This window comes from Rhamphochromis sp. 'chilingali' (genome assembly GCF_963969265.1).
Source record: "Rhamphochromis sp. 'chilingali' genome assembly, chromosome: 11".
NCBI classification, from domain to species: domain Eukaryota; kingdom Metazoa; phylum Chordata; class Actinopteri; order Cichliformes; family Cichlidae; genus Rhamphochromis; species Rhamphochromis sp. 'chilingali'.
In genome coordinates this window covers 9,488,963-9,501,956 of record NC_137938.1, presented here as the reverse complement: position 1 = coordinate 9,501,956, position 12,994 = coordinate 9,488,963, and the positions used below count along the sequence as shown (strand labels likewise).

General features: G+C 42.2%; 1 protein-coding gene across 1 annotated transcript; it reads left to right on the top strand.

The window, feature by feature from the left end:
• The first annotated feature begins 9,701 nt into the window (after positions 1–9,701).
• tmem158 (transmembrane protein 158) lies at positions 9,702–11,302 on the top strand. Its single transcript, XM_080896328.1, has one exon. The coding sequence runs from the start codon at positions 10,006–10,008 to the stop codon at positions 10,705–10,707; it is 702 nt and encodes a 233-aa protein (XP_080752454.1). The 5' UTR covers positions 9,702–10,005; the 3' UTR covers positions 10,708–11,302.
• Positions 11,303–12,994: the final 1,692 nt, after the last annotated feature.

The window sequence follows — 12,994 nt, the reverse complement described above, 5'->3', positions numbered from 1 at the left end:
TATAGAGAAACACACACACACACACACACACACATGGAATCAGTTCTGTGAAAGTCTCGTCCTTTTTCCAGTGGCCAGCTTTGTCTCAGAGCTCCACTTATTTATATTTCTCCTCTAATTAACATTTTAAAACTTGGATGGCATCCTTCCTCGGTAAAATAGTCTTTTCATCAGTAATTTTTTGTTGTATTCAGGGTGTTTTTGTTTCTCAGAGTCTCAGGTACACCCCAGCCTTCTGCTGTTTTTCAAACAAATCACTTTTGAAAGCAACCAATCATCCTCTTTTTCTACTCGCATCCACCTTGTTCACACCTTGACAAACAACCCATGGTAATCGCTCCCTCTCCCCTTGCTCTGGAGGACGATTGCGCCTCGCGAGCGGAGAACCAGATGACAAACGACCACGCAGAGCTGCCGGAGCAGCAATGCGTTAGCTGGGAAGCAAATGAGGGGAGTCTGGGTCTGGCTTGTCTTTACCTGTCCACGGTGACCTTTCCCAAACAGGCGTGTGATTCACAATCCACATCCACCTCAATAAGAAGTGGCTCCACGGAGAAGCAATCTCACACCATCTCTGCACACTGTGTTTCAGGGAGCCCGATAAGAATGATGTTATTTCCAGACTGTGTTTCACGTCAACAGCCTCGCTTGTCCTTCACTTATCTGTGCTTGTGCAAGCCCAAGACCTCAAAGAGAAACGTGGTTCTACAGAGCACCAGCTCTGCAGCTGGAGGAAGATCTTAAACAATCTGCTGGGAGCTCTCGGGCAGTATCGCCATCTATCCTGATCGCTCCCGCTCTAATTTTCCCACACTGCTGTAGGACTTCAGTCATCTGACACACAAGCTGTTTGACACAACTACACATTTGTTATGTCTTCTTCTCTGGCTCCCCGTGCACTTCTCCTGATTTCAGAGCAGTTCCTCAGCAGTTAATGCTGCTAATTACTGTACAGCTCTTCAGTTCTGCAGATCCCTCTGCAGTCTCCTAGATGCACTCAGACCGTCTGTAAGCCTGGCTGAGGCGACAATCTGATTAAGAAACCGATACAATGACTCTCCAAATTGTCATCTTGTTATGTCCTCAAGTTAAAACGTAATTTCTACGTGTCTTCATGAGCGTCCTAATTGCTTTCCTTCACAATCTAACAGTCAAATAAAGACTTTTTGCTTTATGCAGTCTTAGAATTCATAAAATCATATTCATGTTCAAAGTATTCACTGAAACAGTAGCGGTTACAAGATGCCTGTACTTGTCCTACTGAACTACAACTCAGAGGTAAGCAATTATCCACCAGCATAATCCACTCAGTGTGAGTCCTGTTCGTACTGAGTGGATTCATTAAAAACAAGCACTTTAACTAAAATCAGCAAAACTCGTGTTTCATAATTACTCTTAGATTAAAATTTTCATCTAAAAGAGATTGTAATACGTCTTTATATTTTATCAACCCAGCAGTGTATTACTGTTTGTGCCTTCACAGTGAGAGACTACACCTCTAAAATGCTGCTGACATTTGAAAAGAATCAGTGATAAATATCTGGTTACTTTTATTGTTGTTATATATTGCTGCTTTAGTAAAAACACATTGGTAGAGCCGGTTGTCTCTGTAAGTTCTCGATCATCCGAGTAGTCTTAGGAGTTTGAAGAAAATGGTAACTGGACTTCTTTAAGTTTGCGAAGAATGTTTCAACTCTTATCCAAGAGGCTTCTTCAGTTCCTTTTCAGAGCTCCAGAGATGTAAGGAGGTAGTCCTGATGGTCTTGACCCACTATTTATCATGTGAAACCTAACATGGGCCAAGGTGTTAATAAAAAGGTATGGGAAATTGCCACCACTGGAAGTTAAAGCTTGATTCATACTTCCGAAAGAAATCGTAAGTGTAAAGCACTTTTAACCACATCACTCAAGTCGTTGCGTGGTGCATCAACCTGACATGCAGCTTCATTTGTTGGGAGGTGTATGTCAGGTTACATGGAAGGTTAGGCATAAGGGTCAAACCTCTGTGAGACTTTGTCCCACCCCAACATGTGATCTATTGAGGTCACCAGAGGCAAAGAGTGAGTGGGGGTTAAAGTGCCCGAGAAGGGATCTCAAGACTGCACTGCAGGTGGCTGACAGCTGGTGTTGTAAGCCACCACCTCTGTTCAGCAATGGTGGTTCACAGTGGACATACATGGCCTCTTTTACACATCTTTCAAACTATTCGTCTCCTTGATTCAGAATGTGAACACTGGTGTCCTCAAAAGAGTGACCTTTGACCTTCATGTACAGGCTAGAACGATCTAAAGTGAATTGATATTATACATTTATCAAATGACAAGCTTTTTGGAGGGGAAATGTGGGTTAACCTTTAAAAATGCTGAATGAAAAAGATCCCGTAATGAACTTCACTAGCAACTTGTGTTATTCAGGTTTGATTTACCTCTGTGGACTATCTCAGTGTCCCATGTTTAAGGTTTATAGTGCGATGCTGGTGGCAGCTTTTTAGCATGAGCACCTGTCTTTTTTTTAGTGGAAACTGGTTCTTATGTTGGCCATTGTGTTGGTGGAAAAGAAATAGAAGAAAAGCCTTGGTCCCCCAGCTTTCACAGGCTAGATCAGACTCCAGGTAATGAACACAGTTCTTCTTTCTCTTTTGGCTGCTCCTTTTAGGGATCATCCCAGTAGATTATCTTCCTCCATCTCACCCTATCCCTAGTATTCTCTTCTGTCACCCCAACCCTCTGCACGTCCTGCTTCACTACATCCATGAAGCTTCTCTGTAGTCTCCCTTCTTGTCTAGCAGCTCCATATTTACCATCCTTTGCCCAGTATATCCACTCTCCCTCGTCTGCACACATCCAAACCACCTTAGCCTTGCCTCACCCTAAGCTGTCACTCCCTCTGATGTACTCTCTTCTAATTCTGTCTGTTCTGGTCACTCTGAGTGAAAACTTGAAGTGCCACAGTCTCTCAACCATACATCATAGCAGGTTTCCCTACCATCTTGTAAACCTTCCCTTTCACTCTTGCTGCTATCCTTCTGTCAGAAATAACCGGACACTCACTTCCACCAACTCCACCATGCCAGCACTCTATTCACCTCACTTGTGCACGTCTGTTGAATTTTAAACACCTTCACTACCTCAGCTCCTTGCAGGTCCACTCGTACACCTGTCTTCCTGTGTGTCTCATTCACACACATTTATTCTGTCCCACTTCCACTCATGTTCTTTCCTCTTCACTCCAGTGCATACCTCCACCTCTTCCGGTTCTCTTCCATCTGCTCCCTACTCTCACTACAGATCACAGTGTTGCTTGTGAACATCACAGTCCACGGATACTCCTGCCTGACCTCCTCTGTCCATCAGTTCAAAGAAGACGGGTCTCAGAGTCCATTCCTAAAGTGTATGAAGTATCTTTAAGTCTCCCTATAAATAAACCATTAACTGTATTTCCATCACTGTAAGTTATGTTAGTTTCAGTTTTTTAACCTGTTCAAAATTCCCTCAAGAACCTGAATGTAAAAGATGCATCACATCCACTTCTGCATTTCTTCATCATGTCTGTGCCTGAACCAGTCGTTTTCTGACTAGGAGCCTGTTACTTCTTCAAAAATTAAGTGAGAGGGACAGTCTGACAGACAGGCCTGCTGCCCGGTGCATTATTTTTCCTCCACAGTCCCTGAGCACGTTATTATTGTGAATATTTGGCTGCTCTGATCTCCCGCAGCATCCTCACCACTAAAGTCCACATATAACAATAAAAACAAAGATAATAATATTATTTTCATTTTCATTTCTTTTTATAATTATTTTTATTATTACCAACTAAACAGACCATTCATTCCTTATCAGCGGGCACCCCACTACTCCCCTGCTACTAGGGAAATGCAGTTTTGTTGCCGTGGTGATAAGTCCTGGCAGTGATTGGTGGTATGACAGGACCACTGGAAACAGACAGGAGATTCTCAGATGTAAAACAAGCGACTTAACACCACAGCTATGAGGAGCTGCGTCCCCAATCCTTGACTTCTAATTACGTCAGTTGTGTGTGAGAGCCAGCGGGTCAGATTAATGGCGTCTGATCCAGCGCAGAGCTGATGAAGGCCAGCCAGGAGCTGCTGCAGGTCTCTCCTCTTTTGGTCTCCAAAATAAAGAGCTACATTTTCTGAGAAATGAATCTTTCATACATTTTCCTTTAGCAGAAGAGACCTTTATCTTAGTCCATTTGCATTTTTGTCACCAGAGCAATTTACATTTTTATAGCATAATTAATGAACAAGAAAGTCATTTACATTTTCCTGCTCGGCTCACCAGTACATTGTCTGGAGCATTTCTGATGCAGAGGGACCGGCATTTGGAAACGTGTGGGAGTGTTTGCGTGCACCAGAGAGATGTCTCAGTGCACAGAAAGAGAGCAGTACAACTACACGATTGTTTTCAAGCAAAAAAAAGAGAAAAAGACCGAGTGGGATACGCTGTCATAATTAAACAGAGGCGAGCACACGGGAGCTTTCAGGTGCAAATTGAGGCCAAGGTATCTTTCAGCTGGCCCTCACATCAAATACACGAAGGCAGGCCTCTGGAGCAAATTACACCATTTAAACAGCACAGGAGAAAACAATTCATACAAGAGGCGTCCATATCTCATCTCATTCTGCGAAGATAAAACAGAATAATCCTCACCCTAATTCTGTCAATAGCTTATTATCTTTCCTGATGCATTATATTTAAGCTGTTGGGAAAAGTAGACTGCTAAAAGACATAATTAATTCCTCAAAGACATACCCTCTGTTTAAAAAGTTGAAGAAGAGAATGTTATGAAAGTTAAGCAATTAAGACATGAGGATAATTTGGCTTTTCCTGAACCCTTTAAGGACGATGGACACAGTAAGAGCAACGGCCGTAATCAATCTGCACCTAAGGGAAACCTTTAGTGTCTTGTTTTGTTTAAAATCAAAAGGGCAGAGAGCAGTTGCTGCTCATGATGCTTTTTTGCATTGAATCCATCCATCTTGCTTTGTTGTTGTTGTTATGGACAGTTTTTATTTATGCTTGCCCAAAAAATGCACAGAAAATAATATAAAAACACATATTCAGGTCTCCACCCCTGTCTTTCCACACCTAGGAGCCCTTTAAACAAACTACACTGATCAAAACAGTGAAGGGAACACTTGATATTGGGAAACTTAAACCACTGTGAGCCCATTTCAATTCCTTTAATGCAAATGAAAGTGATTACAGTTGCACTGCAGTGGTAATCCCCCCCAAAAAGAATGTTTTTTGCAGACGGCGTCCAGTGTCCGTTGCTCTCTCCTCATGGCTCCTGACGGATTTGTCTCTACTTTTGCTTTTTACTAGAGTCCTTATTGCTGCTGTCACATAAAGGTTTCCTGTGTCTCCTAACACAGTCGCATGAGTATGCAGGAGATCCCGGAGAGTGGCCATTACATGAATTACATGAGCTGAGCTGGCTTTCTGGATCAACCCATCAGCAGGTCCTATTTTTGCTTCCTGTGCCTGTGTGAGGGGGAACAGCAGAAGCACTGCGAGAGCCCAACAAAACGACCTCCAGCGTGTGCATGTGTCTGACCAAACAGTCAAAAAAATGTTAGTCTTCTCCCTCTGATTTTGAGTCGCTGCCTAAAATGAATCGTGTGTGACAGAATCCCTAAATGATCATGAATGTTTTCAGATATTCTGGACCAGAACTCTTGAATTTTTACACGTGACCATAAGGCACGAAGTAAATGACCACCTTTCCATTTTCTTACCTGCCTGTGCAATTTATGGTTGTGGGGAGCTGAAGCCTAGCCTAGAAATGCAATTTATAGAAAAATAAAGGGAAAAGACTAAACAATGATGCTGTAGATGAAAAACAAAAAACAAAAACAAATGCAATGCATCTCTAATAAATAAAAGTACAAATGCTTCAAAAATGCCAAATGTTAAGACACTAGTTTAAACCTCTTTCAAAAGGTAAAAGGAGAAAGGTTGGTCGTGGTCTCATCAAGTTTTTGGAGTTAGTGAGATTTTGCAGCTCAGGGCAACCTGCCAAAAAGCGATCAGGTGTTTAACCACCAGTCCTAATACTGAAACTATCATTAGAGCTAAAAAAAAATCCCTTGAGATTAACTGCAGCCGTGTCCCCAGCTGTAGGTGTAATCATATTGGCCGTTTGTGATAAAGTGCTGGATCCATAACACAAAGAGGGCAGGGTGGCGGGCGGGGGATTGTGTCTCCTATCAGATAGAACAGCCAGGTGATACACAGTGTGTACGAAAACCCCTGCTGCTGCAGAGGAACATGTTTATTGATGTGTCTGGTTTCCCCTGAAGGAAACAAGCACCAACATAAAGAAAGCTCAAAGGGCGAAGAGTAGATGAGCAAACAAGTAAAGGGGTTATGGACTATTGGGTTTACAGCTTCATAAGTAGAAGCTTCGGACTGAGAAAGAAAAACAAACACATCATTTTAAAAATAGCAATGCCGAGTAAAGTACATTCTTCACAACTTGGGGAGAGAGATTGTTGCTCTTAATGGGCAGTCTGAGTCTGTGAGAAGGTAACACACTTAAATAACAAAAAACTGTCACACAAGCTTTTAAATTCATTCTTTTTTTCTTATATATGCTGTCTTGAATAGGCTCTGCCATGTGCAGAATGAACGACAACCCAAAGATAGCATTTTCACTCTGGGTAACTACAGGAAGACACTTTGCATGCAGCGGCTGTTTTATGACTGAAAAGGAAAAAAGAACGGATGTGGACAGTTTCTTTCATGAGTGGCCTTCTGTGCTTGCTGAGAAGCTGTGTAGCTTGTGTGTGGCACCGTCATTAGACCTGAGTGGATTTGAACTTGCAGCTATCTTTGAGCAGCAGCAAGGCTTTATGTATCCAGCAGGAGATACCCATTAATAGGTTGTCCTGACAGAAGGACAAAAGAATGTTCAGAATGAGCATGCTTACACAAAAGTGCCTTTTAACTCAGAAAGGAGGTACAGTATCAACGTGGGAAGGGTCGACTAAAAATTGTGTTGGATGCTCAAAAACATCTCTCTGTGAGGGACAAATTTAGGCAAGATCATAATCTTCCCTCATTCACTGACTTAATCAGAAATAAAATGTGGCAACACCCTATCATACGGTTGTCTAACTGTACATTACAGCAGTACAAATAACTGGCCCCATATTCCTGCAGACAACAAAAACTCTGAGATTTTAGATGTGTGTGCCAGGTAAGTTCCCCATCAGTGGGGTCATGACACAACAATGATGCTGTAGTATTTCTCATGGATGCTTCATCACTGAATGTGTGTAAAAAACTTGAATATAATTTTATTAGATTGTCAGTTTTTAGAGAATTAACACGTACTTCATTAAAGGAAGATAAAGGCTGAAATTGTTCAGACAGAATTTATTCATACAGTCTCTGTATTAGTTACACATCATTATTATCAAATCAGCCAATCATGTGGCTGCAACTCAGAGCTATTAGGCTTTAAGGCATCGTCAAAGAGACCTGCTGAAATTCAAAGTGAGCATCAGAATGGGGGAGAAAGGTGACTAAAGTGTCTTTGAATGTGGCATGGTTGTTTCTTGAGTATTTCAGAAATTGCTGATCTGCTGGGAGTTTCCCACACAAACCTCTCTGGGGTTTATAAAGAATTGTTTGAAAAAGGGAAAATATCAGTTTTATGGGTTAAAAATGCCTTTTTGTTGTCAGAGGTCAGTGTGAAAATGGCTGGCCTGATTTGAGCTGATAGGAAGGCAAGAGTAACTCAAATAACCACTGATTAAAACCAAAGTGTGCAGAAGAGCGTCTCTGAACGTACAAAACATGAAACGCTGAAGCAGTTGACAGCAGCAGGAGACTGCACTGCTACTCGTGTCACAAAGGCTCCCCAATATTAGACAATATAAGACTGGAGAACTATTATCTGGTCTGATGAATCTCCATTTCTGCTTCCACATTTGGATGGCAGGGTCACAATATAGATCCATCCTGCCTTGTATCAATGATTCGGGGTGGTGTAAAGGTGTGGGGGGTAATTTTCTTGTCACACTTTGGCTTCTTAGTACCACATGGCCACAGTTTAAATGCTTAAATTTGTTGCTGACCATGTCCAGTATTGTTCATGCTGTGTACCCATCTTCTGATGGCTGGAGCAGGATAACACATCAGAAAGCTCAAATCATGTCAAACTGGCTTCTTAATCATGACAATCAGATCATTGTACTGAAATGGCCTCCACAGTTTCCAGCTCTCAATCCAGTAGAGCACCTTTTGGATGGATGTGCAGCCAGCAAATCAGCAACCCTGTGACGCTGTCATGTTAACACTGACCAAAATCTCGGATTGTTTTGAGCACTCTGTTGAATATGTGCCATGAAGAATTAAGGGAGTTTAGAAGGCAAAAAGAGGGTCCATGCAAGGTCCCCCTAACAAAGTGTCCGGTCAAGGTATAGCTACTTGTGTGGAAATGAAAGAGCAGCACTTGTTTTTGAGCAAGGCACTAAAACCCTGCTGTTTGCTCAGAGACCATCATTCAGGCTGAACTCAATGAATCTAATCTGATCTGAATAAATAAAGGTCCGGAGGTTAATCTTTCCTGCATGTGGTGGATTAACTTCTTATCTCTCAGCTCAGTTCGTCAAATGAAACAACAGTCAAAGTCGCTGCGTCCTTGCTGTAATGCTGTTGTCCCTTATCACCTGAAATCCTATCATGCTTCTCTGTGGCACAAAATACTTCAAACACTTTTATAAACATATGGACACGCATGTGCTACACGGGGACGTCTCCCCAACTCGCACAGGCTGTAGAAACCCCCAGGGAGCGTGAATTTGCAGTCAAACTGAAATTTTAACCTGACCTCATCACTGGAGGAAAAGCAGTGGCAGTAAGGATTCTTCCATTCACCCTGGATCAAGGCCTGAGACTTTTCTCTAATTGCCCTCGATAACAATCGTCATCTGAAATCAGTGACCAATGTCTGTTTGTGCTGATTTTTTGGTTTGCTGCTGATGGTAAAAAGGTGGGGCAATCACCAAATTCATCCAAACATCCATATTTCAGTCTGCTCCAAATGATGGATTGTCTTATCAACAGACTCTAATATGACACCTGTATATACGCAGAATTTGCTGCTCCCCCACCATAATAATACTGCTCCCTGTCAGAAGACATTTTAAAGCTTTTTTGTAGTTGGGTATAACTGAGATTTTAGAAATTGCACGTTTTTGATGCCAAATCATTGAAAAAAAATGCACTTTAACATTTTAATAAATGTCTCTGTGCGGGAAATGTAGCAAGCCTGGTGAATATTTCAATAAATCCAAATAAATAAAGAAATTTTTGAGATTTTCTCTCATGTGTTGACATGTAGCTCAGTGGGGCTAAAGGGGTGCACTGGGGGACCCGTGATTATTTTTAAACTTCTGGTAATGCTGCTAACTCCTGGTGCCTCAGAGGAATAAATTGAGAAATAAATTGAGGGCAGCTGATTAACTGGCCTCTATACGGTCACGTGACGTTCTCTGTATAACGCTTTCATTTATTTTTGGTGTGGTAGGTTTATGAAGCATGTGTATGTCATGACTAGAAAATATGTAATGCACTGAGCTCCTGCGCACTGGAGCACTAGAGACCCCCCCCCCCCCCCAAACCACTCCTTTGTGTTTTGATGCTCAGCGCTCACACCTGAAGTGACCGGCAGGAAGTGAAGATCGGAGCTGAGAGCGCACAGCTCTTCCCATCCTGCTACGTCTGTGTACCGATAGATGGGCACATTTGGAGAACGAGACGGATAGAAACATCCGCAGGGAGGGGGGATGCGCGCATGACAGCCTTTGGACGTTTCCATTTGTATCAGCCGAGCAGGGAATTGAATCTTTCCGCTGGGTGCTGCGTTAAAAAAACAAAAAAACACTCGCGACTGGTGAATTAAACATTTGCACATCTCGTCCGTCTCCGGCGATCGTCACCGCACCATGCGAGCAGGAGAGACGCGCCCTGTGCCATGCTGAACAACTCTCCGACTCTCCTGCTGGCTCTGACCGCGGTGGCCGCACTTCTCCCGCGATGTCAAGGCTGGAGCGACGAGGACCTCCTCCTGCCGCCCATCAACTCCTCCAACAGGTTCCTGGCGAACCTGGAGGTGGACGTGCGCTTCTCCAAAAGGTCTGTGGAGGAGAGCGACGCCTCGCCCGACGCCTCCTCCATGCAGAGTCTGTCCCAGTGCAACGTGAGCGTCCAGAGACTCCTGCCCACGTCGCTGGTGGCCCGCTGGGACAGCAGCTTCGGCTTCCAGTGTGATGTTATCATCTACACCACCAACAACCACGGCAGGGCTTTTTTCGCCGCGTCTTTCAACAGGGTGATCTCGCCCGTTGTCATCGAGCACCTCGGAGTCACCGGGGGTCAGCAGGAGTTGCGCTTGTGCGTGGGCTGCGGGATGTCCCGGTACCGGAAGTTCGGTCAGGGTAGGTCAAGGGGCCAGCAGACCGGGGATCAAGTCACTTTTTGCTGCGTGGATTTCAGCCTCGACGAGCTGAAGGGGGACAAAAGTTGGAGGCTGAACAGAAAACCCATCGAGTCGACACTTGTGGCTTGTTTTATGACTCTGGTTATCATTGTGTGGAGTGTTGCTGCTCTCATATGGCCAGTGCCGATCATTGCAGGATTTCTGCCTAATGGGATGGAGCAGAGGAGACCCAGATAACTGAAATATCCTTCATTATATTTATAGCCTGTGCTGCCTATACTATAATTGTAGCCATCGAACTGTATGAATGAATGATTGCGGAGGAACCTTTTGATCAAATGCTTTAATCTAGGGTGTTCTTAGACCTCCTTTTCCTCCACTTTAGGACAACCGAGGTAAAGTATAAAGGGTTATTATATACTAGCCAATATTAATCTATACTGGGACCAACACCAATGTGTTTTGTATACCCTTGTAGGCCTTCCTATGTCTGCGTAAACTGTGCAAAACTTTTCTCTTTAAACAGTGTTTGTATAGTTTTTAATCTTTCTAGAAAGTTTTTGCCTTATTCTATGTGTAGGACTTTTGCACTGAAAACTGAACTTCAAAGCGTGCCGTCTCATACACTATATAACCAACAGTCATGCGCATTCAGAAGTCAATGTGATAGTTTTTTGCCCCCAGATTAAGATCCTTTAAAAACATAGTTGTTGTTTATGATTGGCATAGAGAGGGATTGAGTACTTATATTGTTAGATTTCTTATGTCAAGTTGAATAAAAGTGGTTATTTGTATTCATGTTCTAAAGATTTAAGTAAAAATAAAACATATATAGGCCATACCAGATTTTCTCTGACCTGTTCTCTGCAGTCACATTTACTTCACACACACAAGCACTCACGTTAAATGTGAATGGATCATGATTTTACCTCTGGATCTGGATCCTGTATGTTTATGCTCACTTTTGCTTAAAATGCAGGAACGTGTGTGATTGAACTTAGATTTTGTATGGGGTGATTTTAAGATCAAACTTTTAGGAAGCCACAGTCACAATGTCATGCATCCAGAGCCTTGTAAATGATATTATTAGAATATGCTGTTTGCTCATGTAGTCAACCCTTTTCGCCTTTGCAAACTTCAATTCAGTTGTTTACACACGTTACCTTCAAAAGCACTAAGTCGAAGGATTACCTATGCTAGTGTCTAAGAAGAATTCAGAATGAATAATCACAGAATTCAATATAATGCAATCATTTCAGGGTGGAACCTTTATTTATCAAACCTGAGGCAAAATTTAAGTCATTTTGACAATTTGTTGCAAAGCAGATAAGAGGAGAAACATGCAACACATCGTTTCAGTCTCTTAACCACACAGAGGCAGTCCACTAAATCAACAGGTGGTTAAAGTATCCTTATTCAATAAAGACAGTGGAAATGTATGAAAATTATCTTGTGAAAAATAATGATTATTTTTTACATCTAACTTCAATATTCAATTCAATTTTATTTATATAGCGCCAAATCACAACAACAGTCGCCTAAAGGTGCTTTATGTTGTCAGGTAGACCCTACAATAATATATACAGAGAAAAACCCAACAATCATATGACCCCTATGAGCGAGCAGTTGGGCGATAGTGGAAAGGAAAAACTCCCTGTTAACAGGAAGAAACCTCCGGCAGAACCAGGCTCAGGGACGGACGGCGATCTGCAGCCAATATCTCTGTCCTTTCTCTCTTCATCCGCCTCACTTGTCCTTTGCACTGACAGTCACATACAAACATGTTGTATTCACCTAGAAAATAACAAAAATATAATCTTACAACTTTTAAAAATATCATCAGTGAATGTGGACGAAACAGATGCGACGTTGTCTTATTCATTTTGTTGAGTCTGACACTCCTTCCTGCTTCTTTTTGCTCACTCGCTTTACTGTTATCATCCTGCTCTCTCTTTTTCGCTCACTCTGTCCTCCTCTCTCATTCTCATAATTATGACCACTATTAATATAGTTATTTTTCAGGGTGTTATGATGAAATTTATGGCTTTTGCAAATGTTTCTTCTTTTTACCTGTCCTTCCTGATGAGTGTCTGGATTAATTTCTGTGGGAAATGTGCTGTAACTTAGAATAGAATATATTAGAATATTGTTGCACGCATAAATTATGAGCAAAAGCAGGTTCAGGGAGCCCTGAGTAGCTATAACCTGCTTTAAATATTGTCCAGTAATGTAATCAGCATCAACAAATACACACATAAATGAGTAAAGGCATTTCTCTGCCACTCCTTTCTAGGGTGAACAAATCCCATCAAAGTCTGTGTTTTTTGAGGGACAAAGTGAGACGTCAACAATGCTGGGAAGTAGTGTGAAAGTTTCATAGCAAACTAAAAACTAAAAATACAACAAACAGTTTAAACTATAACTAGATTGCCATTTACGACACAAAAGCCAAATATACTTCCAAGTGTTTTGTGCCAATGTAAAATGTGGGACACTGTAAGAAAATGCTATGCAGTCCCACATT